Source organism: Drosophila kikkawai, chromosome 2R, assembly GCF_030179895.1.
Source record: "Drosophila kikkawai strain 14028-0561.14 chromosome 2R, DkikHiC1v2, whole genome shotgun sequence".
Classification (NCBI taxonomy): Eukaryota; Metazoa; Arthropoda; class Insecta; order Diptera; family Drosophilidae; genus Drosophila; species Drosophila kikkawai.
This window is the reverse complement of record NC_091729.1, coordinates 8838975-8864193: the sequence shown is the minus strand read 5'-3', so window position 1 is coordinate 8864193 and position 25219 is coordinate 8838975. Positions and strand designations below refer to the sequence as shown.

The following is a 25219-nucleotide window of genomic DNA, read 5'->3' as shown; positions in this document are numbered from 1 at the left end:
AAACAATTAAAAAACATTTTTGATGATTTTGTTGTATTAAGATGTCCAAAGTGTCGACCCCTTAGTGTCAACTCTTTCCAGTCGCTGTCGAGCAATTTTCTTATGCGTCAGACAGACGGACTGCAACCACAATCTTTAGTTTCTTGATCTTGATTGAAAAAGCAGCTTGGTTTTACAAATAATATTTAACTCCGCCATATGTTGACAAGTTTTTAGGACTAGATACCAAGTTATCCCAGGTTTAGCCTTCCTTGGCTTCTTATGGTATATCGCAATCACTCAAAGCAGCTCTTTTCTTTCTCTACATTTGGCTATCGGATATTGCCGAGCCGGAAACGATTTAACAACGGGCTCCTGTCGATGTTAACTCTGACATTTATGTATTTTTATATAAAAAAAGTTGTAGAATGTGCAAATGGCAATGGATGCTTCAGTTCGATCATATACACATTTTGATCTATCCTTATCAAAATGGGTTTACCCTTAAAACCTACAACATAGAAGTCATTCTTAGTTATCGTTCTAGTGGCAGCTTTAAGATGTTTTGCTCAAAAGAAAACCTTAGTTGGATAAACCGAGGAAATAATAATAAACCTTTTTTTTTACTTTTATACAAAAATATATTAAGTTCACAAATGCTTAAAATACTAATGATTATTACAATTTAAGTCTAATCAAGTCGAAACTGTGAGTATTATATTTGTAGGCTGAGATTACCATCGCTGAGTTACTTGTAGAGGCGCTCAATGACCTTGGCATATTTGGCGTGAACAATGTTCCGCCGGATCTTGAGCGTCGGACCCAATTCTCCGGTGGCCAGGGAGAATTCGTGGGGAATGAGGGCGAATTTCTGAACCCGCTGAGCGTTGGAGATGGCATTCTTGTTCGCTCGCTTTATACCCTCTTCGAGGGCTTCAAGGAGCTTGGGTTCGGCAGTGATGTCCAGGGCAGCAGCCACAGCTGCGGCGTCGTTGGGAAGCTGTAGGTCCGATGGTATGCTGAGAAGACTAGAGAGACGGGTCTCGTGGATGTCCAAATCGCGGAGCCACTCGACGGTCTCCTCACGTAGTGCATCCAATGGAATCCCCGTTTTGGCATCGGACTTCGTCTTCAAGGACAGCAAAACTGTCAGATATTTGCGATGGTCGCCGACCAGGAGGACATTGCTCACGCAGGGCAGCTCCTTCTTTATTAGCTCCTCGATGTGCACCGGAGGAATGTTCTCCCCGCCGGCGGTGATGATGAGCTCCTTTAGCCGACCAGAGATCACAAGGTTTCCCTTGGGATCGATGTACCCCAAGTCGCCGGAGTGCAGCCAGCCATCCTCCTTGATGGCCTCTTCGGTCTTCTCCTGCAGTCCCAGGTAACCCATAAACATGCTACGACCGCGCATCAGAATCTCCCCCTGGCCATTGCTATCCGGGTCCTGGATCTTCAAAGTCAGTCCCTCGATTGAGGTGCCCGCACTGTACAGGTTATTGATATTGACGTTCAGAGTGATTGCACCACCGCTCTCCGACATCCCATAGCACTCGCCCAGAGCAATGTCCAGGCCTAGGAAAAACTGCTTCATCTCGTCAGAGGTGGGGGCTCCGCCAGTCAAGAAAATCCGGCAATTGTCCAGACCTATCATCTCACGAATTGGCTTTATGATTCGAGAGGCCAGCCAGTATTTTGCACTGCCGTAAATCGAAGGTTTTTTGCTGAAAATAAAAATACAGAAAAATATTAGATAAAGTTCTGGATAAATGAACCGAACATATTTTTATACAAAGACCCACAGAACTTTTAAAAAAACCTAACTTCAAAGGTTCAAATCACGTATCAACCACGGGTAGTCTTTAATACTAATCTAGCGACATATATTTTAAGTGTTTGGTACTGAAATCCATTCTTGATGAGTTTCAGATTTGGTGTTTCCAGTGATGTAACTAAGTGTCAAAGTTCGTCCTGGGTAAACTATGAATGGTTAACCCTTTGACGTTAGTTCCAATAACTTAACTGGGATCACCAAGTGTAAATGCAACTAAAGTTGTAAAAAACCCTTTTTAAAAACCTGCATATATTTCACTGGTTCAGCATTCTGTCAACTCACCCCTCAATCAATGTGGTCTGGTGCTCGGCAACCGCAGCTCGAGCTTGTGCCAAAATAAGCCTGGAGTAAGGCTTTGCCTTGGCCTCCGCAGCCACCAGTCGCTCCTGAAGCTTCTCGAAGACTCGCGGCACTCCGAACATTTTTGTAGGCCTCGCCTTACGGAAGGTCTTTATCAAGGTTCCCTTGAGGGCGTCCTTGTCAGCAAATGTCACGCATCCGGCATGGGATAGTCCCAAAAATATATCGAAGATCTGGGCAGCCACATGACTCAGGGGCAAATAGCTGACAAAACTCTCCTTTCCGATTTGTACATCCTTCAGACAAGCTGCCGCTGCCTTGGTATCAAAGATGATGTTGTCGTGGGTGAGCATCACAGCCTTGGGAAGGCCCACAGTACCCGAAGTGAATATCAGCATGGCGCACTCGTTGGCATACACTCGACCTTCACGTGCCTTTAGCTCCTCCTTGAGCTCGTTGCAAAAGGTAATTTCCTGCAGCTTCTGCCAACTAAAGTAGCCTGGCTCCTGGTCGACGAAGGTCTCAAAAGGACCGTGCAGCTGGATCACCGCCTTCAGTCGGGGCAGGCGATCCTTGATCGCTCTCAGTTTGGCCATTTGCTGGGCATCATCCACCACACATACGGTGGACTCTCCGGTGGCCAAGACGTGATAAACGGCCTCTGCCGAGTTGCTGGGGTAGATTCCGGCCACAACAGCACCAGCTCTCAGACAGCCAAACTGGGCAAAGAACCACTCCGGACAATTGAAGGCAAGGATTCCCACGGAACTCCGCTCCTCGAGGCCCACGCTCAAGAGCATAAGGGCAGCCTGCTCCACCTTCTCCTGATACCCGCGGTAGTTCAAAGTTGTCCAGCCATCGACTCCGGCTCCTGGGGTTTCCCACACCAGGGCGGGAAGCTCCGGATACTTTTCGCACACCTCTGCGAAGAATTGTGGAATGTTTTGGGGGACGACTCCCTGCGAGAAGGATCCCGGCTCGTCCAGGCGCAGCTTGACAGCCTCGTGAAGAGAGGTGCTGGTGTAGCGTGTGGCTGGCTTGAGTTCGTTCATGCTGAAGGCACTCGCGACGAATAAACCCGGCAAGATCCCGAGCACGGGTATTTATGCCATCGCCACCAGACGCTGATAAGCCCAAAGAAGGCATATGTAGCAGGCAGAGATGTTGAGTCTCATGCATGTTTCGCACTGTGGCTCTCAGCCACGTCTATGGACACACAAATCTAAAGAACCTTTGGACCCTGGCTTTGGGAATCTGTAGTCTACATGTAGTTAAAGGTACAAGAGGTACAGAGTAGAATATAACATTATTTACAGGTTTGTTAAATAAATATTGATCATATATAACATTTTTCGATGAATGCAGTATTAATGAGATCAAACAGAATGACTTGGCAAATTTTACATGTGAAATGTAATTGTAATTTAAGAAATTCTTAATGCGGTAAGAGCTCTTACAATACAATACAAAAGTTTCTTACGTAGAATAAGGTAAAAATATAAATATTATATTATAGTCAAGATCGTATTCATTCATAGGATAGGATTTAATATTCAGACAAGTTTTACAGGAAAGGAACGCTCTGTAATCTCTTCATAAAGACTATTAGTAGTTTGTGTCTTAATGTGCTCCTATTCCTATCCATTTTACTTGCTTTATAATATTAACTAAATTATTCATATTTATTGTTACTAGTTTAGTAGCTGATTAGATGATAATACTGGAATACCTTTCGTATCATTAATCTGCAATTGATAAATCTTAACTTCAGTCAAAGAATTTCTATAATTAATATATATATATATATAATTATAGTCAGCCCTCTTTATTAAATCGAATATTCTTTTAAAATCCACAGTACAGAAATCTGGCAATCAATCGCAGCGCGGACACCGATTAGTCAAGAGTTCTTGTTTGTCGTTAGGAATAAATTTTCTGATCTTCATACACGTGCAGCAACATCGGGGATGATTCGGGCTTTGACAGATAAGGGATATAGTCTAGGCAATGTCTTTCCCTGCCCCGATTCTCCCTGCTAAGAAGCCCCTCAGACGGATGCCGATAAAGATAATCGGGGGTCGTGAGCTCACAAATTTTGTGGCGGTCGTTGTGCGATAGTAACAGGATTCAGAATCATAAAACCTTTGAATAAAAGTGCTATTGATTTCATGGGATCTAGAGCAAAGATCAGTAGTAGCACGAGATTATATATTTTAGTGTTAATATGAATTAATTGAAACTATTTGGGAACTATGCATTAAAATATAATAATTTCTCTAATAAAAAATGCAATAATCAACAAGTTGTATTTGTGAAATTCCTATAAATTATTGTTTAGGCTAAATAAAAGTTGTATATTTCTAGAATAATTCGTGCAAAATTTTTCTATAATAAGTTAACTGAAAATTAAATTAAAATAATTAAAATAAGTAATATTTTTCCAAAATTATCATATCCTATCCATATCCATTAAGTAGGTAAAGTGAAGGAAAATTAATCTTTATCATAACAAGAAAATTAGATTAATTTAAAAATAATATTTAAAAAGTTTTCGTAGCACTTTAATCAATTTTCAATTTCGTACTATCGTATGAAAACATATTTAAATTGATAATGAACTATTACAATTTATAAATAATTTATTTTACATTTATTTTACTATTATATATTATTTAAAGGTTAAAAAATTTGAATATTATTCGCGGGATCAACAAATAAATAGGGTAATAGAGCGTAGAAATGTTTTATATTCAAATTTCTCTTTACTGTTTTTATGATTTTATCATTTAATATGATTCCATGAAATATTATATGGTTATATTAGTTTACAACTCTCGCATTTTAGTACAAAACTGACCCTGGCCAAGCACTAGTAATGTGATCGAGTCCCAGGTAGTGCAGGTGACGCCAACTCCGCCCATATGCACACATGATGTGTGTTTGTGAGTTCGTAAAGGTAAAAATGAACCCATTGCAGGTACTGCGGAAGGCGGGGTTTCACGGGGATGTCCCCCGTGAAATACCCCCTGAACCCGTACGGCCATTTGCTCACTCGGACGCTTAGACGAGTGCCATAACACTCGCACACACACCGGTTACACACGCACTGCGTCACGTAGAGAGAGAGAGGAAAAAACTTTCTCGCAGGCCAGCTGACAGCAACAACAAGAACAACATTCGCAGTCGCTGTCGCTGTCGGCGTCGCAGTTGAAGTCGACGTCTACGCTGCTGCTTTGTTGGTTTTCCACTGTGCTTGGGTTTCTGGGCGCCTGTTCGACGAACAGTCATTTTTTGTACAAATTTATAATTTATTGTTTAATTTATTTTATTGCTAAATGTCGGAAGCACCTCAGAGCGAATGTGCCCAGCATTTGCGCTGCGTGGAGCGATTTACATACACTGAACGCCACATGTGGTGACTGGGCACGGGAGCGATCAAGGGAAATATTATTAACCCAATTGCAATTGTTGCAATTCACAGCTTATCTGCTGTTATGCTGGCAAGAACAACATTATTATGAAATTATTTACCAATGAACAGCAGCTCATGAATGCCAACAAGTGTGACCATTCACTGCAAAGGCACTGGGGATGAGGCCGGCGGGGGTTATTGCATCAAAACTACAACACAAATAGTTGCAATATTCTGTTTTCCCCGTTTGTTTCTTTTTACTCTACTCGCAACTATATAAATTTATATGTATTTTCGAGTGTGAGGGGGTATGTGCAGCGGCGGTACATGGACTTGTATCGGCTAGTGCAAGAAAATATAAAAATCGGAATATATATGCGGGCAGGGGCTCAGGGGGCGGCGCCCGAGCAAATGTAATCGCATGTGCGGTGCCAGGGTTTGGGGGTAACCACAAAGCGGCACAGGCAGACGTCAGGGGGAAGAGCTCACCTCAAATGCGAACAGGCAATAAAGCTAACAATCAAATAAAACAGGGTGGTGCAGAGCAATAAGTCCTGATATCAGAATATGGGATAAATAATATGTAAAGTAAATCTCTTCGAGAGGCTTTTATACCTTTTTGTGGAAAGTTTGTTTCGACAATGAAATATATATTGGTCACATCACAGAATTCGAATGCTCAGAACATTACCGTTAAAAAATATAATATAATAATAATAGGAGCGGACGTTTACAATACCCTATAAAAACATGTAAATGAAAGAGTCCATCTGCTTAGACCAACAGCAAAGTAGTCAAGGTGGACAAGTGATGACCATAGAATATTATTTTGTAACCGTCTTAGTTAAGTATGAATAAACTCTTGTTTTTCTACTTAGTTCTCTTTAGTCGCATTTTTGAACATTGTTAGTTTTAAACACCAAAAGATTAATATTAATATGTGGGCAATGTTCCGTATACAATTTTATTGCTTTAGATACTAGAAGGTGCAATGTTCGGAAATGTCCTCCGAAAGCGGAATTGATAAAAAAAAGTTTAATATTTAGAATAAAATATTTTAAAGGTAATGAAAGAATATAGTTCATTCCCATATTACTAATTAGTTGACTTATTAAATTATTATTATTATCAGATTGTTTTTTTTATCTGTCCAGCTTTAAATATTAATAGAACTTTGTGCTTGGCAATGAGAATTGATCCCCAGGCCGATATGCAGCGACTTTAGCGGGATTTGCCGATATGCTGGCCCTTATCCATCTGTGCATATACTCATCCATCCATCCATCCATTCATCCGTTCATCTATTGGCCCTGCATGTGTAACGATGTGTTGTTCTGTACATATTTACACGCACATCGAGTGACCTAATGTGCGGGCTGTGGGATGTGGGCAGAGGTCTGGGGGCTGCGGACTGCGACTAGGGGTGGCCGCATGTCTGCGACTTTTGTAGATTTGTTTGTGTACATATAGATATAGCGAAAACACCCGGCGCACAGCATTGATTAGCAGGCGTGAAAGAGGCGAAGCCGAAGCCAGAGCCAAAGCAAAGCAAAAGCAAAAAGTTCATGCGAGCAGAGCAGCCAGCACCGAAAGCAACAATAACAACTAGCGGCAAACAAACAAGTACACACAACAATAAGGAAGCACACTCTGGCATATGTATGTACGTACGTACGTACATCCGTACATACAAGAGGCGATACCCACACACAAGTACTACAAAAGAAACTACTAGAAGGAGGCGGGGTGGGCGAGGGGCTGGCAGAGATAAACAGCATTTATATTCATGTACCAACAACACATCGCAGACATAAAAAGCGAAACGAAAATCAAATAACATGTGTACATATTGACAAACAAGCGAGCGGACCGAGCGACAAGCGTACATACTTACATATGTACATATGTATGTACGAACCAGTAGAAGCCCACAGTCGAGCATACGTACATTAGGGCGATGTACGGGCAGGGTATGTACGTAAGTATGCAGCCCCCCTGGACCCCCCTCTATCATACTCATTCCAACTTATTTCTACACAAACATATCAGTCGTGTTCGCATTGGGATCCAAGACGCAGGCCCTCTTCTCACGTCCACCTTTTGAGCAGTTAGTTGGTCACATTTGCAAATACAAATGGACATACAATAGTTGGAATAGTAGTAATAGAAACCGGTATTTAAAACAAAAGTTAGCTAGGAACTAAGGCAACCCATTTTAACTATAGAAACTAACATATTCCAATTATCTTCGCCTGGATACCATCGTTGCATGTATTCGTCTCCCTAGAATTTAGATCATAAACTTAGTCAAAGACTGCCTCGAGTTCTTCAAGTGTATTTGTTTTGAGTTCAACATCGCACAGTGGAGCCCATTGGCCAAATGCAATTCATTTGTAATCTTTTTATCGAACTCTAGAAGATACTGCACTCAGTTAGGAATACTCAAAGCCTCTTTAATATTAGAAGGAAAGCCTACCGATGTTCTATTTTTGCTTCTGTCGTCAGAGCAGAGTCACGAGTTCATTTTAAGTGCATTTGCCTGATAAGCCCAGAAGCTAATCAGCTCGACCGGGTCGGTTATTGCATCTGAGCAGCCCCCATAATAGGCACCATCATCACTGTCACTATCATCGGAGATAGCTATGGATGCACTGATTATGGAGTCATACTCTCCCTCCCTTTCACACAATATGTCTATCTCTATTTTCAAGGCGTCGTTCTGAGCCGTTTGTTCTGGATGATGCTTCGATTTTCTGTCGTCATTGTTGATCAGTGGAAAATTCTGAACTCGGATTACCCATACTGGTTGCGATAGAGCTCGAATTGTGCGTGGTCATTGAAAGCGACCAATGACTGTTGTAATTTCCCCAAGTGGAGCAGAACCTCCCATGCTCTGTATGTTGAAAAGTATCAGAGCAAGCTGTCAATTTGACAATTTATTTTGGTCAAGCCATTTTTCTTAAAGAAAAGATCTTGCCTTGGAATGTCATATATGTTTAGGATTTCCTTAGTTTGAGTGCGATATCCCAAAGTCAAGCTACTTCTTGGATTTTGAGAAGCATTCAAATTTTCTCATCTTCCAGGAATAAAGTTTTAAAAAGTTGTTAAATATCTCAAAATAAACTAATATTTTTAGTATGCATTTAGTATTACATTTTCCTTTCATAATTCTTTAAAACGTAAATATACATATGTTTATTCTGAATTAAGCCGGTATTTAGGGGTAAAAGGTTATCTTGTGCATTTCGCTATAAGAAATATTGACCTATTAAGAAAAAGCTATTGTGAAAGACCTCATAATCTTTTGTTTAATACAAAGAACAGGTATTTGTTTTTATTTTTCAAAGAAGGTTATCGAACCCTTAAATCTATTATTTTTCCAACTTAACTATATTTTTACTGATTTTCAGATTAATGGTAAGCAAGGGACTTGTAACTGAGTAATAAAGTAAAGACAATAAACTTTTATGATTATTGGATTTAAATATTCGTTGAAAAGTGAATATATTTAAGAAAGAGATCCACTTGGAATTTAAGTGAACATTAAATTTTAATATATATGCATTTATTTATTATTTTTTTTTATTTTTAATATACATATATTTTTTTTTGGTAAACTGTTATTATATAGATTATCACTAAAGGTCTGGTGGTTTCCAGTCAAGTGTCCTTCTTTTCCGACAACGCCTGTGCGCGACATGTCCCACATTTCTGTCCACGTCTGTGTCCGATTAACTAACAGCCGCTGCCGCCGATAATCACAACAAATTGAGTTGCTGCTGCTCCATCGCCGCCCGGCAGCGACGCCAACGCTGGCTGCGACGCTCACTGCGAAGGCTGGCGTGCCATGGCTGCTGCTACGTCATCGCTGTCAGCATGCAACAACAAAAAAGCTGATTGGGGATGTGAACAGGTCGCGCTGCTTATACATGGTTACATATGTACATATGGCTACATACACAAACAAGTGGTCTTACACAAAGAGAAAAACTACAGAAATTGAAGCTTTTGATTACATTTAAACCTCGCTACCATTATGTGCAAGGCAGATAACAAATAAAATAAGGAACTACAGTTACAAAATTAAAATACTTTTAAATTAGATTTATGTATAATTATGCTAATGATGTTTTTATTTATTTTACCAGATGAATATTAATTTTTCCAATATAATATATCTTCAGCCTGCCAGGTTAAAAGGTGCAAGTTTCTCCAACTGCAGCTGCTCTGCATATTTGAATACCCTCCGCCACGCCGCCTATTACATTTCAGTTTCATTTCATTTCTGGTTTCGGCTTTCGCGCTGCCTGCCCTGCCTGCTATTGCTCATTACACACACTCGCACGCGCTTTAGACAGACGGACGGGTATGTAAACATGTGTACGTTACATACCTACGAATTTGCGAGAACGTCGCCCGTTACCGTTTTAGCTTTCATGGGGTAACATTAACCGCCCCCCCACCTCGGACCCCGCACGCCGCACATACCCGTCTACACAATACACTCTCGCAGCAAAAACAACACAACATCGGAGCATTGCACACCACACACAAAGCACACACGCTCCTCTGGTCTTTCGGCCTGCTAATCATTTCTGCTCGCCTGCTGGCTGCTTATGTTTATTTGTATATATCGAGCAACACAGGCGCACGAAGAGCTCATATGCAAAACCCGCCTGGCACATACAACGCTACCGCTGAGCCGATACACCCGTACAGCCGTATTCCGGAGAGCAGGGCATCCGCATCCGTCAGAGCTCGGCTTCGAGGCAAACAGCACTTGTCTCTGGGGTCGAGTTGTACTATGCTGGTGTCCACTTGGAAAAATTGAGTGTGCGAAGTACTGAACAAAAATACATTTTCCACCTGTAACCAGTAGTTTACCTGTCTTATTATTATAATTATTTAAGTTATTACATAAAAGAGTAATAACAGTATTGGTTGTGTTAATAAGTGGCATATTTTGATAAAGAAAGAAGCATGGATTACGTTTAACAGTTTATGGGTTATACCGAATAGTAAGTATAGTATAGTAGTATAGTAGTAGTAGTTAAACAAGGAACAAATCGGGAGCTCTCATTAAGCTACAAAATTAAATTGTTTAAATTCAAATAAAATAACTATATAATTTGTAACTAAATAATGTTCAATAGCTTTATTTCAAGTTTAATAACAGAAAAGTATCTTAAAATATGCAACTAATTTCAGATTTAAGACTTTGTTAGCTGCTTTGTAAAGCACGCTTTTAGGCGGCTGTTCCTTTTAATTCTAACTAAAAATTTAATTGTTTAAGGCTACAATTACATAATTTCCACTTTATGGTGGATTCTTATATTGAAAAACACATTTTTAGTCAATATTTAAAATAAAATGTGTATTAAAAATTAATAAAACTTTATGTTTTAAGGTGTTAACAGTTGCGCTTCAAACTTGTTGCAAGCGATCTAATGGGTTTCCACGACTAGACCGACACTGTAAGGTTGCAACCTAAATACGATACGACAGCCTTCTTTGGCTCGAACATTTTCGAAGCGAGCTCGATGCTCTCCAAAAGTTCGTCTCGGTACATTTCCAATGCTATTGATAAGGACGGCAGCCGATGCAAAATAAAATAATAATAAGAGCTTGACAGACCCCCTCTTATCAGACGATTGAAGCTGCAAATGGTCCGAAGCGAATGTAAGATAATATAAACTGAAAGAAAATTGTTACACATGAAGTTGAATGTTACTTTATACCATACTTCATACTGCATATTTACTCTCAAGGAAAGCTTTATCAGATATTAAAGTCCTAAACATTTTCTATCATAACCCTAAACTAGAAATCAACTCAATTTTATAAACATATACAAGTATTTATGTTTTATCGTTTGTCAGAAATATTTCTACCAATTGGTTTTGGCATGTCGCAGAATTCAAACTTGGGAATTACTAGTTCACTTTATTAAGTATTTATTTACAAATCGTATAAACTAAACTTGCGGGAAATGGAAACTGAGCATGGCATTCGTAAAGCAAAAGCATTTCCCAAGTGCATTTGCACTTGAATTACGGCTTCGATTTTGTTCTGAGTGAACAGCAGCAAAAGAAGCTGATCGGCTTTCACTTTAATCTGCGGCGGCTGCGTTTAGTGCACTCGCGGCGACGTAAACACGATATCCAACATCAAAGATGCTGCTCCAAGTGGTGCCTCCGGTCGCGGGTCTCGTCCTCATCTGGGCGGCAGTGCAACTGCAGGTGAGCGGCCTGGCCATCACCACCGGACACTGCCAGAAGAATATCAGTGTGAAGTATCAAGTGCCGGTGACGAGAGCTCCAGCTCCATCTACTCCCGGAAACTCCAGCCAGGGGAACTACATGGCCTTTGAGGAGCTCGTGCGCTGGGACAACATACAGGTGTGCTGCCCCGGCTACCGCACCATTCTCTTTGGCTTCTGTGAGCCCGTCTGCCAGGAGCCCTGTCCGGCGCACAGCTTTTGCGCGGAGCCGGACCGCTGCCACTGCCAACGCGGCTACGAGTCCTCGCACCTTCACAGCAGCCACCGACTCACCTGCCGCCCAGTTTGCCAGGGCGGCTGTCCAGAGCACAGCCTCTGCGTGGCCCACAACGAGTGCGAGTGCCGGCCGGGCTTCAAGGATGCCAGCAGCTGGTTCAGCCTCGGACTGCGCTGCGAGCGGGTGCAGTGCGGCCACGAGCAGCGCTTCGATCCCGCGCGGCGCGCCTGCGTCCAGATCGAGATGAGCATGGAGGAGCTGATGCAGCGCGTGGCCGAGCGTCTGGCCAAGGGCCTCAAGCCGGAAGCGGAAGCGATCCCAGAGCCGGAAACCGATAAGGCGACAGATTAGGCAGCTGGGTATGGGAATCTTCCAATCCAATCTGAATCATCACCATTGTATTTGAACTCTTAAATAAAGCGAGCATATTTTTTACACTAATTAGAGTGTCTAGACTTGCTTTTGGAAATAAATTATTTGAAATGTCATGGAACGCACTAATTCCTTTCTTGATTCATTCTTTCTGCATTACCCATGACAACGATTTCGAATAAGTCTATATAGTTTCAGTTTATTGTTGCTCTTCAGACAATAAAAAAGTTCTCTTGTTTCAGTTGGTACAACCAATTAGTATTTACGAATTATGGCTTAGGTGCTAGTTTGACAGATCTCTGGATCTGGTCGGGGCAAGCTAAGGTCTAAATGGGCATACGGGCCCAATTGTCCTAAGATGCGGGGCCTTGAATCTAAATATAATATCCAACAGTTAACATCCGCCTATATCCTATGTAAAGTGGCACTCAATTGGCTTGAAAGTCCGTTAAATTCAAAAATTCACATTAAAGCTCAAGTTCCGCTCCAGCGTGGCTCTGCTGTCTAGGCGTACAGTTTCTCGATCTCGTCGGCGTACATCTTGGAAACCACGTTGCGCTTGACCTTCAGAGTGGGTCCCAGCTCGCCTGTGGGAATGGAGAAGTCGTGCGGCAGGATTGTGAACTTCTGCACCTTTTGGGCGTTGGATATGGAGTGCTTGTTGGCGCGCTTGATGCCGTCTTCAATAGACTTCCACACCTTGGGGCAGGGTCCGGCCGCGAGGATCTCGGACACGGTTTTGTGTTCCACTCCCAGCGACTTTACCCACACCGAAGATTCGTGGCTCAGCTCATCGAGGGGTTCGCCAGAGTCCTTGTCCATTTCGGTCTGCAAAGAAGAACAATTCGTTTCAAATTCTTATTCAAATCTTTTATAGATTTTTGACCTACCTTAATTGTGATCAGCACAGTGAGATACTTGCGCTGCTCGCCCACCAGGAAGGCGTTGGAGATGCCATCCAGCTCCTTCTTGATCATGTTCTCGATGTGAACGGGCGGGATATTCTCGCCTCCGGCGGTAATGATGATCTCCTTGGACCGGCCGGTCAGTGAGACGTATCCTTTGTCGTCGACGAAGCCCAGATCTCCGGAATGCAGCCAGCAGTCGTCGTCCAGCGACTCCTCGGTCTTCTCCTTGTTATCGATGTAGCCCATGAAAACGTGGCGTCCGCGGATGCACAGCTCGCCGTGGCCATTGCTGTCCTTGTTGATGAACTTCGACTCGCATCCGGGCAGAGTCTTGCCAATGGAATTGAGAGCCACCGAGTCGGGCAGGCAGATGGTGTGACAGCCGGCCGTCTCCGACATGCCAAAGGCATCCACTATCTTCAGGTCCAGGCTCAGGAAGTACTTCTTCGTCTCCGGTGACATGGGAGCGGCGGCACTGGCCAGGGTCAGCACCCTGTCGAAGCCCAGGGCCTGTTTCACCTTCGACATGATGAGGGACTTGGCTATCTTGTAGCGGAAGCCCCCGGAACTCTTGCTGCAAAAAGTTGCGGGCGAAAAGTTTAATTAGCTTTGTTGACTGATGAGTTTTGTTGAAGGTTGCTGTGAGCAGACGTGGGATGGCTGCACCTCAATAAATATGGATGAGTTTGGGCCGACCAGAAATGCACTATTAAAGTGGCTACCAAAACCAAAAGGTGGTGCAGTTTTTATAAATTAATTAAATCTAAGGAAAATAATGCATTGGAATACTAAACGCTTTCAAATTAAATTTCAGATTACGTTTACAGCTAACTTTCATCAATGTTACTTCAAGTTTTCTATCAAATTGTTAGAGCTTGATGAGTCTGATGGATTTGCTAGACTTCAATCACTGCTCAAGCAGTTTAACATGAAAAGACCTCCTTGTCGCTGCCTTCCTTTTGCTCCTACTTGGAAAGACTTCTCGCTTGGCACGTCTTAGTCCTGGTCCGTGGTTCTGCACCCACTGCTGGGTGCTCTCGTATTTGCTGGGAAATACCAGCAGAAGCAGCAGCAGGAGCAGCGAGAGCTGGCTGCCTGCATGTTCCACGTGACGTATGAGTAATGTTGTTGTCACTGATTTTCGCTTAAACCAGAGCAACGAAGCGCTGCAGGCCCTGCTTGGCTTGCATAATTTAGCGGGTACCAAACACGGCAGGCAAAGTACACCGGAAACAATTCCAACTAAAATATTTTAAAATGTTTACTGTACGTATCATTGAGGATATAAACTTTTAAGGGCTTTCCATTTAATTTATGAGTCTTTATAACATCAACCAAAATCAATTACCAGGGCCTACCGCTGGATTAAGTTCTTTTCTATGTTGTTTACGTTGGCTGTTAATACTTTTCATACTGGTGACTTGTATTTTTTCTCGTGTACGACTTAAAGCGTCTCAGGGAGCCAGTTTCCTGGCCCAAAAGCAGGCTGAGCCATGAAAAATGCAGGCGGGAGTGTAGGAAACGGAGCTCTGTCATTGCAGCCACTTTAACCGTGCATCCCTTTTGCATAATGTATGCGCATATGTAGAGCTGGAGTTCAAGTATGTGAAGTTGGGCCCATCGGGGAATACTTACCCTTGACTCACCATGTAGTGCTTCAGCGTGATGCCCTTGGCCCAGCTGGCAAGCATCTTCTTCAGGCTGCCGCTGGAGCTGGCCACGGCCACCATCCGCTCCTGGAACTTTTCGTAGACGCGCGGCACGCCCATGAAGCGCGTGGGCCGCGCATCCTGCAGCGACTTGACCAGCGTCCCCTTCAGGGCGTCCTTGTCGGCGAACCAGATGCAACCGGCCACATAGGCGCAGGTGTAAATGTCCACAGTCTGGGCGGCCACGTGCGACAACGGCAGATAGGAGACGATCGACTCCGCCCCCGCCACCACGCGGTCCATGGCCTTGACTATGCCGCGCACATCGAAGGTAATGTTGTCGTGGGACAGCATCACGCCCTTGGGCATGCCCACCGTGCCGGAGGTGTACACCAGGCAGCAGCACTCGTTGATCGCGATGTTCTCCAGGCGGGTCTTGAACTGCTCCTCCACGTCGCTCACGTTCATCGACTCGATCTCCGACCACTGTGGATGGGTTAACATTGGTATGAGTCTCAATACTTAACTCTCCTCCCAAAGTATTAGCTCACCCGGTAGTAACCGTCCTCTTTCTTCAGGTATGGAGAATATGGTTCCTGGATCTGAATGGCCGCCTTGAGCTTGGGCAGCTTGTCGCGGATGGAGTGGATCTTGTCCATCTGCTTGGCGTCGTCCACGATCACGATCTGGGCGTGGGAGCTCTCCAGGACGTGCAGGACCGCGTCGGCGGAGTTGGTGGTGTAAATGCCGGCGATTATGCCGCGCGCATGGATGGCGCCCATGGCAGAGTAGAACCACTCGGCACAGTTGAAGGCCAGCACGCCCACCGAGTGGTGTTCCTCCAGGCCCAGCTTGATGAAGGCCTTGGCCACCTGGTGCACCTTCTCCTCGTATTGCCTGAGTTGGGGGGTGGGTTGGATATTAGTTATTAGATTGCAAATTGGCCAGAGATTCGATTAGCGCGACTCACTTGTACGTGACCGTGGTGTAGCCATTCTTGCCGTTCTTGGTGCGCAGGGCGGGATAGTCGCCGTAGTTGTTCACCGTGCGCTTGAGCAGGCCGGGCACCGAGATGGGCTCCTCGGCGCCGATGCCCTCCTTTGCCAGGCGGATCTTGACGGCGTCCTGGCGATTAGTGGTGCGGTAGACGTCCGAATGCCGCAGGCGGTTGGGCCCGGGTCGGTTGTAGAGCGCGTCAATTGAGGACATGTTGAAGGTCTGTAAGGGGTCAGACGGATTAATTTCAATAACTTTAAAATTTCGTTAGTTTCCCTTCACTATTCTCTGAAATCCAGCTTAGGCAAATGAAATCATACGATCTGTGACTGAAGTACATGCGTGTATTTATTTTTACCACCGTTTAAGATAAGACCCCCACTCCAGCTGGCCTATGTCAAGGCTTCCTTCCCAAGGGGCTCTTATCTTGCGCGAATGGCCAACACCTGATTATGACTCGTAGACCATAGTGTCTTCTGTGTATCCGAAAACAACAAATTAGAAAATTCCCAGAGCGATGGCTAACTTGGCTTCACTTTAATATAAATTTGGTTAATTAGAATTTGGAAAATTCCTGCTATTATGGCATAAGAACTTATCGTGTTCTGGTTCTTATCAAGAAGTCGCTGCTTTTCGATGGTTTGCTTTTTCAATGGGTTCTATGGTCCCGGTGCAAAGGCCAAGAATCGTAAGTCTGATATCTACAATAATGTATGAATGTTTTACTTTCCAGTTTTAAGTGTTTTTTTTTTATTAATCAATAAATTCTCGGTAACTAAGTATTGATAAGACCCAAAATAAACAGGAAAATTAAGAATGGAAGACCCAAACAGCTGACATAACAATCAGCTGAGTCCAAAGGGTCAGCAAGTAGTTATCGTTTATGACTGGGAGCAAATTATAACTATTAGCCGTATTTCGCTAAGGTTTTACCGTGTTATTCAAGATTGATTGGCATAGACAGCATAAATGATTGACAGTTAAATGGCGCTGTGGGTTCAGTTGATTCATAGGTAAAGACCCCGAGGGCACGACATTATCAACTTAATGGAAATGCGTCTCGGTTATTTTGGGGCCGATAGGGGAGGTACTTGAGACATTAACATAGTTTGTTCAGGAATCTTAAGTTATGGCGGCCGCTGATAATATTTAAAAGTGCTCAGAGCGGCACGCAATCGTGGCATGTTAATATATGAGTAATATTTAGCTAAACACTAATTATGTAATAAGGTAATCTAAGCCAGAGATGGCTAGTCAAATGGGGAGTACTGTGAGCAAGTTTAGCACTCAACATATTACAAATAACAGAATCTTGGTAACAAAAATCCAGCATTTAAGACCTATAACTACTTTTTATTTGAGAAATTTAGTTTGAAGAACTTTGCAGACTTTTTTAGAGTATTGTGCCCAAAACACTGCCATAAACCATATGTTTTATGATACCAAATTGGCGAAACGAGAACCTAGAGAACTATGTATAGAAAACCGGCTTTCCGATAAGAGAGAGCAAGAGAGCGCCCTGACATTTGTCATCGCGTGACGATTGGGTGGAAATGTTTGGGACCCAGGCCCCAACTACGCACCGAGAACGCTTCTCGCCGCACAGAAGTTGCGTGTGAAAACAAAACTGATAATAGGCCACAGCTTCTAAAAATATTTGGCCACTATTGCGCCTCGCCGCGACAGACATTCCGAGAGAGAGTGAAGGGGAGAAATGAAATCAAACGTTCGACCGTGATGTAAAAGAGGCTCGATCGGAGCGCGAAATTCGGTCGGCGAATTCAGATCGCCGGGCGATGACAATGAACCCGCCCGCAAGTGCACTGACCCACAGGGAAGACGAAGACTGGGACACAACAAATCAACGCACATGGCCCAGAAACTATTCCAATTGATCTGGTGGCACTTCCTCCTCCGGCAGACTTACGTGGTTGCTAGCTTGGGGTTTGGTGGTGAGCTGTTGGTTTCTGGTTCTTGGCGAATGCTCTCGGCCCGCGACTCGATCGATTTCGGTCTTTCACTATTGTTACTCCCACTAGTTCGCTCGAGACGCGACGGAACACACGACCGCTAGAGACGAAGGCGAAGCGTGAACTGAACTGAACGCCGTTCAGGATCGGATGCTATAGGAAACGAAGGCCCTGATCGCTCTGCCCGCTTCGCCGTCGTTGTCGATGTCGTTGTCGATGTCGATGTCGATATGGGGGCTGCTACCTGCTCCCCTATTATCAGCAGCATTCGATCGGGGCTCTCGCTCTAACCACCGTACTGCGTTGCTGTGACACTGGAATAACGGTTCGAGGTCTTATCGCTGGGGCGTAACGGGATATAGTAAAACTAATCAGCGAGCGTCTCAAATATCTTACGGTCCTTTTGGGACTATGGTGCGGGCAATGATAAGAAGATTCTTACTAAAACGTACAACATTTAACATATATGAAAATAATTGTAAAATAGTTTGGCGTAATCAGAAGAACTTTTTGAACAATTTTAAGTGAACTGAAAAATTAAATTAAGTTAAATTAAACTAAAAATACAAATGATATGCAAGCAAATCCTATTTCTAGTAAACTTACAGCAAGTAATGGATTTAGTTTGCGGTGTAAGTGATAACCCCATCGAAAACTAATCTTTGAGAATTAAAATATTACGCATTTGAAAATGAAATTCCAATCTTCTTTCTAATAAAACTAATTGCTTTAATTATATAATAAATACGTATGAGACTGTGTATAAAGAGGCTTGTCTTTAATAAATAAAATAGGAAAAAAAAAACAGAAGCTAAATAGCAGAGTACCAAAAAATGTAATTGTATAAAAGTATGACCTTTATCTATATTTAGTTACTGTTATTAAAATAAAACAGCGTTATACAAACTTGCTATTTCCGTTCCCTACCCACTATAGTATACATTTATATTATATTCTATAATACTAAGATGCGTAACGTCCTTAATAACTCAATAGTAAAAGGACTTGGCAATAGTGTATGATAAGTAAATTCTTACCGTGAAAACCATTTTATGGATTACTTTTTCTATCTAAGAGGAGATTCTCGCGAAAACAATTAAAATATTCACCGCCAAAACCAAACAGGTGTTGCACTGATTATTAACTAATTTTAAATACAGCTGAGTCAAGCCCTTTTATTCAAACTGGGGCGCCTAGATAGCAAACATTCCGGGAACTTTTTATAGATAAATTTAAATAAATTAATTAATTTTAACTGAGAAACAGCTGATCCGAAGGCGAGTCGGAAAAATAAAGAGATAGCTATGAGTATTGAGATGGTAATAGCGCAATGATTCACAAAAATTAGCAAAATATTTAGTAAATAACTGGAGAGAGTGATAAATGGTATTATCGGTACTGCGTCAACAAATATGAGGGCTATATAAACAATAGGGCGATCCACCTATCGATATGCACTGTTGCCAATTGTTATTTCCCTTTGTGGTGGCATTTTTCGGGTCTGTTATAACTCTTATCGAACTACACAAGCTGGAAAACAGTTTATGATCTGATAAACACGGAACACTTGACCAGTTGGAGGCCATAAGTCGCCATAAGTATGCGCATATAAGGCGGCAATTCCTTTTTAAATTTATGCCACTTCTCTGGACGTAGTGCCACCCGTCCATAGGTCCGACTTAAGCCAAATTTTATTTGGCCCAGTCACGATTTCTATACAATGCTGATTATCCCCTGAATTGACCAGGGTCTATCAGCAACCGATTAGATAAGTCAGTTCACGGTTCGTATAAATCACAGTTTACCAGGATCTCCCCGATTAATATGTGTGTATAGCCCGTTCCGATTACATATCTTCTCTGAAATCACAACTAGCTAATCGTCAAATGCAGTTGCCAGTAGTGGACGTAGTACATTCGATTATTCGCAACCTGTATTTCCACATAGATTATATAAAAATCGACCTGTTAAGTGCAGGCTTATCGCCTTCATGCTAACGTAATGCGCGATAATATTTGGGAATTATTTTTAAAACATTCCCAATGCGGGCAGTGGGAACCAGGAGTCGAACATTTAGCTCGTTTTCGGTTATCAGCTAGCGAAAGCGTGTCCACAAATTCGCGTGGCTCCCTGGTCTTTCACCTGCGGGTCACTCCACTTCCCAAAATCATTGATAGTGTCCAATCCCTAATGACAAATACTGCGATACTTTTTCATATTTCTGAAATGTCTAGGCCATGACAACAAACCGGAGGTTGAAAATTATATTTCATTAAATTTTGCACAAAATATATAACAAGAAAAATAGTTACCTTTGGGACACTATAATATATAGTAAATTTTGGTGGGAACAAGACAGAAACGAAGAATTTCTTGAAATAGAGCTGGCTTTAATTCCTGAACTTAAGTTCGTTTTTAATGTAGGTTAAACCTATCTCCCAAGCTTTGTTGCCCATTTATGATATTTAAGATTTCAGGAATTTACATATGTATATGAATGATCTGTATCCTTCTTTGTAGTACCAATAGAGCGATTTGTAGGCAAAAACCAAATGAATAAATATTCACTGAGCAAGTAATCCCTACAGTACTAGAGTTGACCCTATGATAGAAGAGGATAAACGATCTCCGAATAACAGGGAACGTGGAAAACTCCCTTGACTAACCATATAAGAAATTCCGTTTCTATTGACCACACTGACTCGACTACAGGCACCTTTGACATCATACACATCTCCGAGAGGTTGAATGGAAAGACCCACCGATAATAGCGGAACATTCGAACATTTAACGATTGATCAAAGCGATTACATAGAAGCAGTGCACTGAGCAAAACACTAATATTATTAATATATATAAATAAGAAATGAACTTTCTAATCTTGAAACGTAATTGACTTATCTGTTAATGTCTTATATTTCGAATTTCCAAAGTTATAATATAGGTATAGGGTTTGTTTATGGTAACGCCAATGGAACAATCGTAACCACAGCCGCTACTTGACTATTGACAAGTTCTTTTGTTGTTATTGGCTAAAGTCGCGCTTTTGATCTTTATCAAATCGAAGCCGACTAGACCTTATCTTAAAAAAATAGCTTCGCATTATAAATTTAATAAAATGAAACTAAGATAAATATTTTTATATTAAAGCACAGACTGTATGCATGTTTATTTGCATCTAAAGCAGAAAAAAAAATTGTTTATATTATTTTCCGATAACTTTTATTAAAGCTTTAATCTGGGATACCAATGGAAGTCAATGGAACACAACATTTTAAAATTTGTGACAAATTTAGTAGATATTTTAGTATAGCAGTAGTTATAGTTATAGTAGATATTAGTTATAAATAAAAAATAAATAAAATTTTAGCTTATTACTACAACGTTGGCGCACTGTAAGAATTCTCTTCGAAGAGACTGTAAGAACTTGTTTACAGCTTTATCCATTTACCAAACCCCGAAGCGAAAAGAAAGCTTTTCGAAACGCTTTAGTGTAAAATGTCGAGTTGTGTAAAGTAATTGTCTTAAAGTAGAGTAGCTGGTGATGATGATTGCAATTGCATTTCGTGTTGAAAAGACAAGCGCAATTCGATTCGAAATCGCTGTTTATATCGGCGACAGCAGACAAGCGTCGGGCATAAAGCGAACATCTATCATTAAACTGTCTTTCCGATTTTATTCCCGACTTTGTATGTGACACATCTCCCGACGAACCCGATTCCCGATGTCATGTTAATGAGATTGTCGTCATCAAAGTTGGCATCGAATTACGTTCGCCTGAGCTGCCCAAGGTTCCACAGTGTCCCCTCCACCGCCCCCCACTAAACGCATGCAAATGATGTGATAATAATGTCGGAGGGTGTAGGAATATAAGGACTTTACCCCAACATAAGTATATATGTTTAGCGTTTACATAAAAATAACGCTCAGTCCCATTCAAACTAGAGGTAAGCAAAGCTATGGACGTGTCTGGGCATTTCAACAAGTCGCACGGAGGGGCATCATCATCCTCATCATCATCGTGGGGGTAAGCGCAGAAAGTGTTTGGCTAATTAGCTCCGTTTAATTGTGCGACACAAACACAAAGACAGGTCCACAAATATTGCGTTGGGGATGAAACTGAACTGCATATAATTGGCTCGATACGCCCTCGAAATCTAAACAAAGGAACTGAATGGAAATTTCGAAGGAAGCAAGTACTTTTTGACACTCTCACTGTTTGTAAGGACAAGCGATGACGGTTCAACTAACCGATAAAATTAATTAAAGAGGAATATATTATTTACATAAAAAAATTAAAATAAATTATTATTATTAAATCAATTTAATCGTGAAACCAAGTTTAAGTATTTTTACAGTTTGCATTATAAACTATCGCTCTGAAAACAACTACTCTGTCATGCGGTTTTGATTATATGAAGACAAAATTTCAAAAATTATGCTTAAAAATTATTATTGTCTAGTATCTCCTAAACATTTTCCAGCAGTAATTAGCGTTTATAAAAATAAAAAAAATTAACATAGTAGAAGATGGGAATGGGTTGGAAAATGGAAGATGGTTGCGTTGTTTAAATTTCAAGAACTTTTATTGATTTGGATATAAGAAATTTAGATCGAAACGACAGACTTTGAGCTTGCATAATTATATTAATAAATGTATATAATTAGATTAATAAATAGTATCTATTTTTATCCCATAGTAAAGAGCTTTTTTATTCATTTTCCTGGCCTCTTTCAAAGCACTAATTTTCCTACGCGGACCTCATCCGGTTCTATGGTGTAATGGTTAGCACTTTGGACTCTGAATCCAGCGATCCGAGTTCAAATCTCGGTAGAACCTAGTTGCTTTATTTTTTAATTTTCTTTTTATTTTTAATTTTTTTATTTTTGTTGTTATCCTACCAAACATTTAAGTAGAAACATGGCCCCGTCCTGTGCAATAAGCCAAATAAATCCGCAGCTGCTGTCTTTGGCCACTGAATTTTCAATCGCATTTCCACAGCCAGCTTCAACGTCCAATCAAATAAACAAAAGCGAACACAGACAGCCAGCTGCATTTGCATATGTATGAGGGCTCGTCTGTGCCTCAGTTTCAGTTTTCAGTTTCCAGTCTCTGTTCAGTTACTGCTCCTGTTATTTCCCTTTAGCTTTAACTGCACCAAATAGTTTTGGGTCTCCAATAAAACGGCATTGGCCATAAAAAGTGGCAACTCATTTCGCGTCGGAAGATACGAAATGCCTGAAAGCCAAACAATTGAAAATGTGGAAATGTCGAAGTGCGGAGCTCGTTTCATTAGCCGCTCTGGCTGCCAACTTTGGCCCCAGCAACATTGTTTTGAATAATTTGTCAGCTTAAAGTTTGGCGGCAGCATCTCCGGCAGACAAACATATATGTTAGTGTAGAGTAACTATCGGCCAGACCCAACGAACACTTAACTTTAGCCGACACTAAGCTGGCCATTATGAGTGTTTAACTGGCACCAGACAGCCAGAGCCAGTAAGCTTGTATCTGTGGCTTCCAGCTCAAACGGTTGAATAGGTTGAGATGGGTTGTTTAAATGGAGAATAAAGTGGAAAAGATATTACATGATAATTACAGAAAAGGTAAGAATAACAGAAAATACATTTTCCATTAAGTAAAATAGTGAAATATAACGCTATCAAAAAAGCGTTATTAAGAGTACTCTTTGTGCACTTGGAAAGCGGAATATTATAATTAAAATAACATACATCCTCAATACTTTATTAAACGTCAGATATCTGCCTGTGGCAAACATACCTCAACCGTTTCATCTACTTGCCCGCTCAATTGACCTTTGAACTGGCGTTCATCAATAACAGAACCCCTACAAGGGACAACCTTTGAGTGGCTAATAATAGCACACAGAAGAAACCTTAATCAATAATCGATATGTGACAAATTGCGCAACAATTGCAACATCGCACGGCTTTAATTTCACATCTTCAGTGCTGTCCTGTCGAGAGCTAATTAATTAGATCCTTAAATACGAGAGCTGGCCACTTGACCAGCCTCCGGCTTACTTGTAAAATTGTAAAATTCAGCAGGAGCAACAAAGACAAGGACTTTGTGCCCATTTTGTTGACCCCTTTGCCGAACTCGTTCGGGAGATTACACAAGGTGAAGGGTGAGTTAGTCCTGGCTAGGTGGAAAACTGTTAACGTTAAACTAAACAGGATTCGTCTGCGTCGCTTCGCTGAGTTGCTCCTGCACAAAAACCCCCAAAAAATTCTGTTGATTGCATTTAATGTGGCGAGGTGGGATTGTTATGGCCCTCCACGCCATTCACCTCTTGTGGTATCTATATATACAGTGCAATGAAAGGCGAGCATTCGAGGTCTACATTAAAGCTGGAATAGGTTAAGCATCACATGGATTATTAAACTTAATCGCTAATGTGGCAGTGCGACAGTTGCCTCGAATGGATTTATGGCTAATGGTGAGCGAGATTGATTTTTAAGTTGAGTACATGAAGTGGAGATACTTTAAGTCTGTTACTCACATGATTAAATATCCCTTTTCGTAAAATGTTCATATGTTCAGTAGTCAAAATAAGAGCAAATAGGTTATATTCTACAGGGAACTAATGGGTCTCCGTTATTGAAGTAATATAAGCTCTATAAATGTATAAATTATTTAATTGTATAACTTATGAACTTTTAATAATCTTTGTGAGGAATCACGCTATTAAGTATTTTGAAAGTTTTTCTTAATTTAAAAATTATTTTTTTTTGTTTGGCAGTATTAGAAATGCTTACTTTAAACGTAAAACTTTGAAAAGCCTATACTTATATATACTTATATTTTTCCATAAAGTAAAAATGTCTTTTAGCAACTTCTTTTGTAGCAACTTTAATAATACTTAGAATATACTACAAAATCTCAATTTTTAATATGTGAAATGGAAAATATGAAGTTAAGAATTTAAAGTATTAAATATTTTATGAATTTGTGAAACAAAACAGAGTTTATGTAGAGGGTACCTTGATGGAACCACACCACTTGAATCCATTAAATAAAAAACTAGCAAACTTATTGGGCTATTAAGTAGTTAAACAAATAATATACGTGCTTAAAAATATGTAATGTTAATTTTTTATTTTAGTATACATTTCTTCGCCTAATTCTATAAAATAATTCCAGTGTCCTTGTCAGATTCCTTTGCAAAAAAAAAAAAATTGCCGCACTCAACTTTGACCAAGCGCATTCGGCATTGTTCGATAGAGGCAACTTTTCCATTCATTTTGCATACAGAAAACATTTAACTGCAGATTTCCCCACAC

The 25219-nt window shown here is 41.3% G+C and overlaps 4 protein-coding genes, 1 long non-coding RNA gene and 1 other non-coding gene across 7 annotated transcripts in view; 4 read left to right on the top strand and 2 right to left on the bottom strand.

Moving 5' to 3' along the window:
• Positions 1 to 694: 694 nt before the first annotated feature.
• On the bottom strand, positions 695 to 3171 carry LOC108075324 (long-chain-fatty-acid--CoA ligase heimdall). Its single transcript, XM_017167733.3, has 2 exons — positions 2096 to 3171; positions 695 to 1703 (listed from the first exon to the last, which is right to left on the bottom strand). The coding sequence occupies exons 1-2, from the start codon at positions 3163 to 3165 to the stop codon at positions 728 to 730; spliced, it is 2046 nt and encodes a 681-aa protein (XP_017023222.1). The 5' UTR covers positions 3166 to 3171; the 3' UTR covers positions 695 to 727.
• A 4428-nt stretch (positions 3172 to 7599) lies between these two features.
• LOC138928171 (uncharacterized) lies at positions 7600 to 10196 on the top strand. Its single transcript, XR_011444658.1, has 3 exons — positions 7600 to 7698; positions 9710 to 9891; positions 9957 to 10196. It is a non-coding gene; the product is annotated as an uncharacterized lncRNA (long non-coding RNA).
• Positions 10197 to 11513: 1317 nt separating this feature from the next.
• NimC3 (Nimrod C3) lies at positions 11514 to 12466 on the top strand. The gene has a single exon (XM_017167890.2). The coding sequence runs from the start codon at positions 11699 to 11701 to the stop codon at positions 12371 to 12373; it is 675 nt and encodes a 224-aa protein (XP_017023379.1). The 5' UTR covers positions 11514 to 11698; the 3' UTR covers positions 12374 to 12466.
• Positions 12467 to 12573: 107 nt separating this feature from the next.
• Positions 12574 to 24512, bottom strand: bgm (acyl-CoA synthetase bubblegum family member 1). 2 transcript variants are annotated; one of them, XM_070284330.1, is made up of 6 exons: positions 24439 to 24512; positions 15922 to 16169; positions 15503 to 15848; positions 14938 to 15437; positions 13285 to 13876; positions 12574 to 13222 (listed from the first exon to the last, which is right to left on the bottom strand). In XM_070284330.1, the coding sequence occupies exons 1-6, from the start codon at positions 24469 to 24471 to the stop codon at positions 12899 to 12901; spliced, it is 2043 nt and encodes a 680-aa protein (XP_070140431.1). In that variant the 5' UTR covers positions 24472 to 24512; the 3' UTR covers positions 12574 to 12898. The 2 variants fall into 2 exon arrangements, with proteins under 2 accessions (XP_070140431.1, XP_017023315.1); XM_017167826.3 differs by lacking the exon at positions 24439 to 24512 and adding an exon at positions 17875 to 18050.
• Positions 22686 to 22757, top strand: TRNAQ-CUG (transfer RNA glutamine (anticodon CUG)). Its single transcript has one exon. It is a non-coding gene; the product is annotated as a tRNA-Gln (tRNA).
• rk (G-protein coupled receptor rickets) overlaps positions 24318 to 25219 on the top strand; it is a 29569-nt gene continuing 28667 nt past the window's right edge. The window contains exon 1 of the mRNA XM_070284329.1: positions 24318 to 24375. The gene's annotated coding sequence lies outside the window, so the exon portion shown is untranslated. The remainder of the gene's footprint in view (positions 24376 to 25219) is intronic.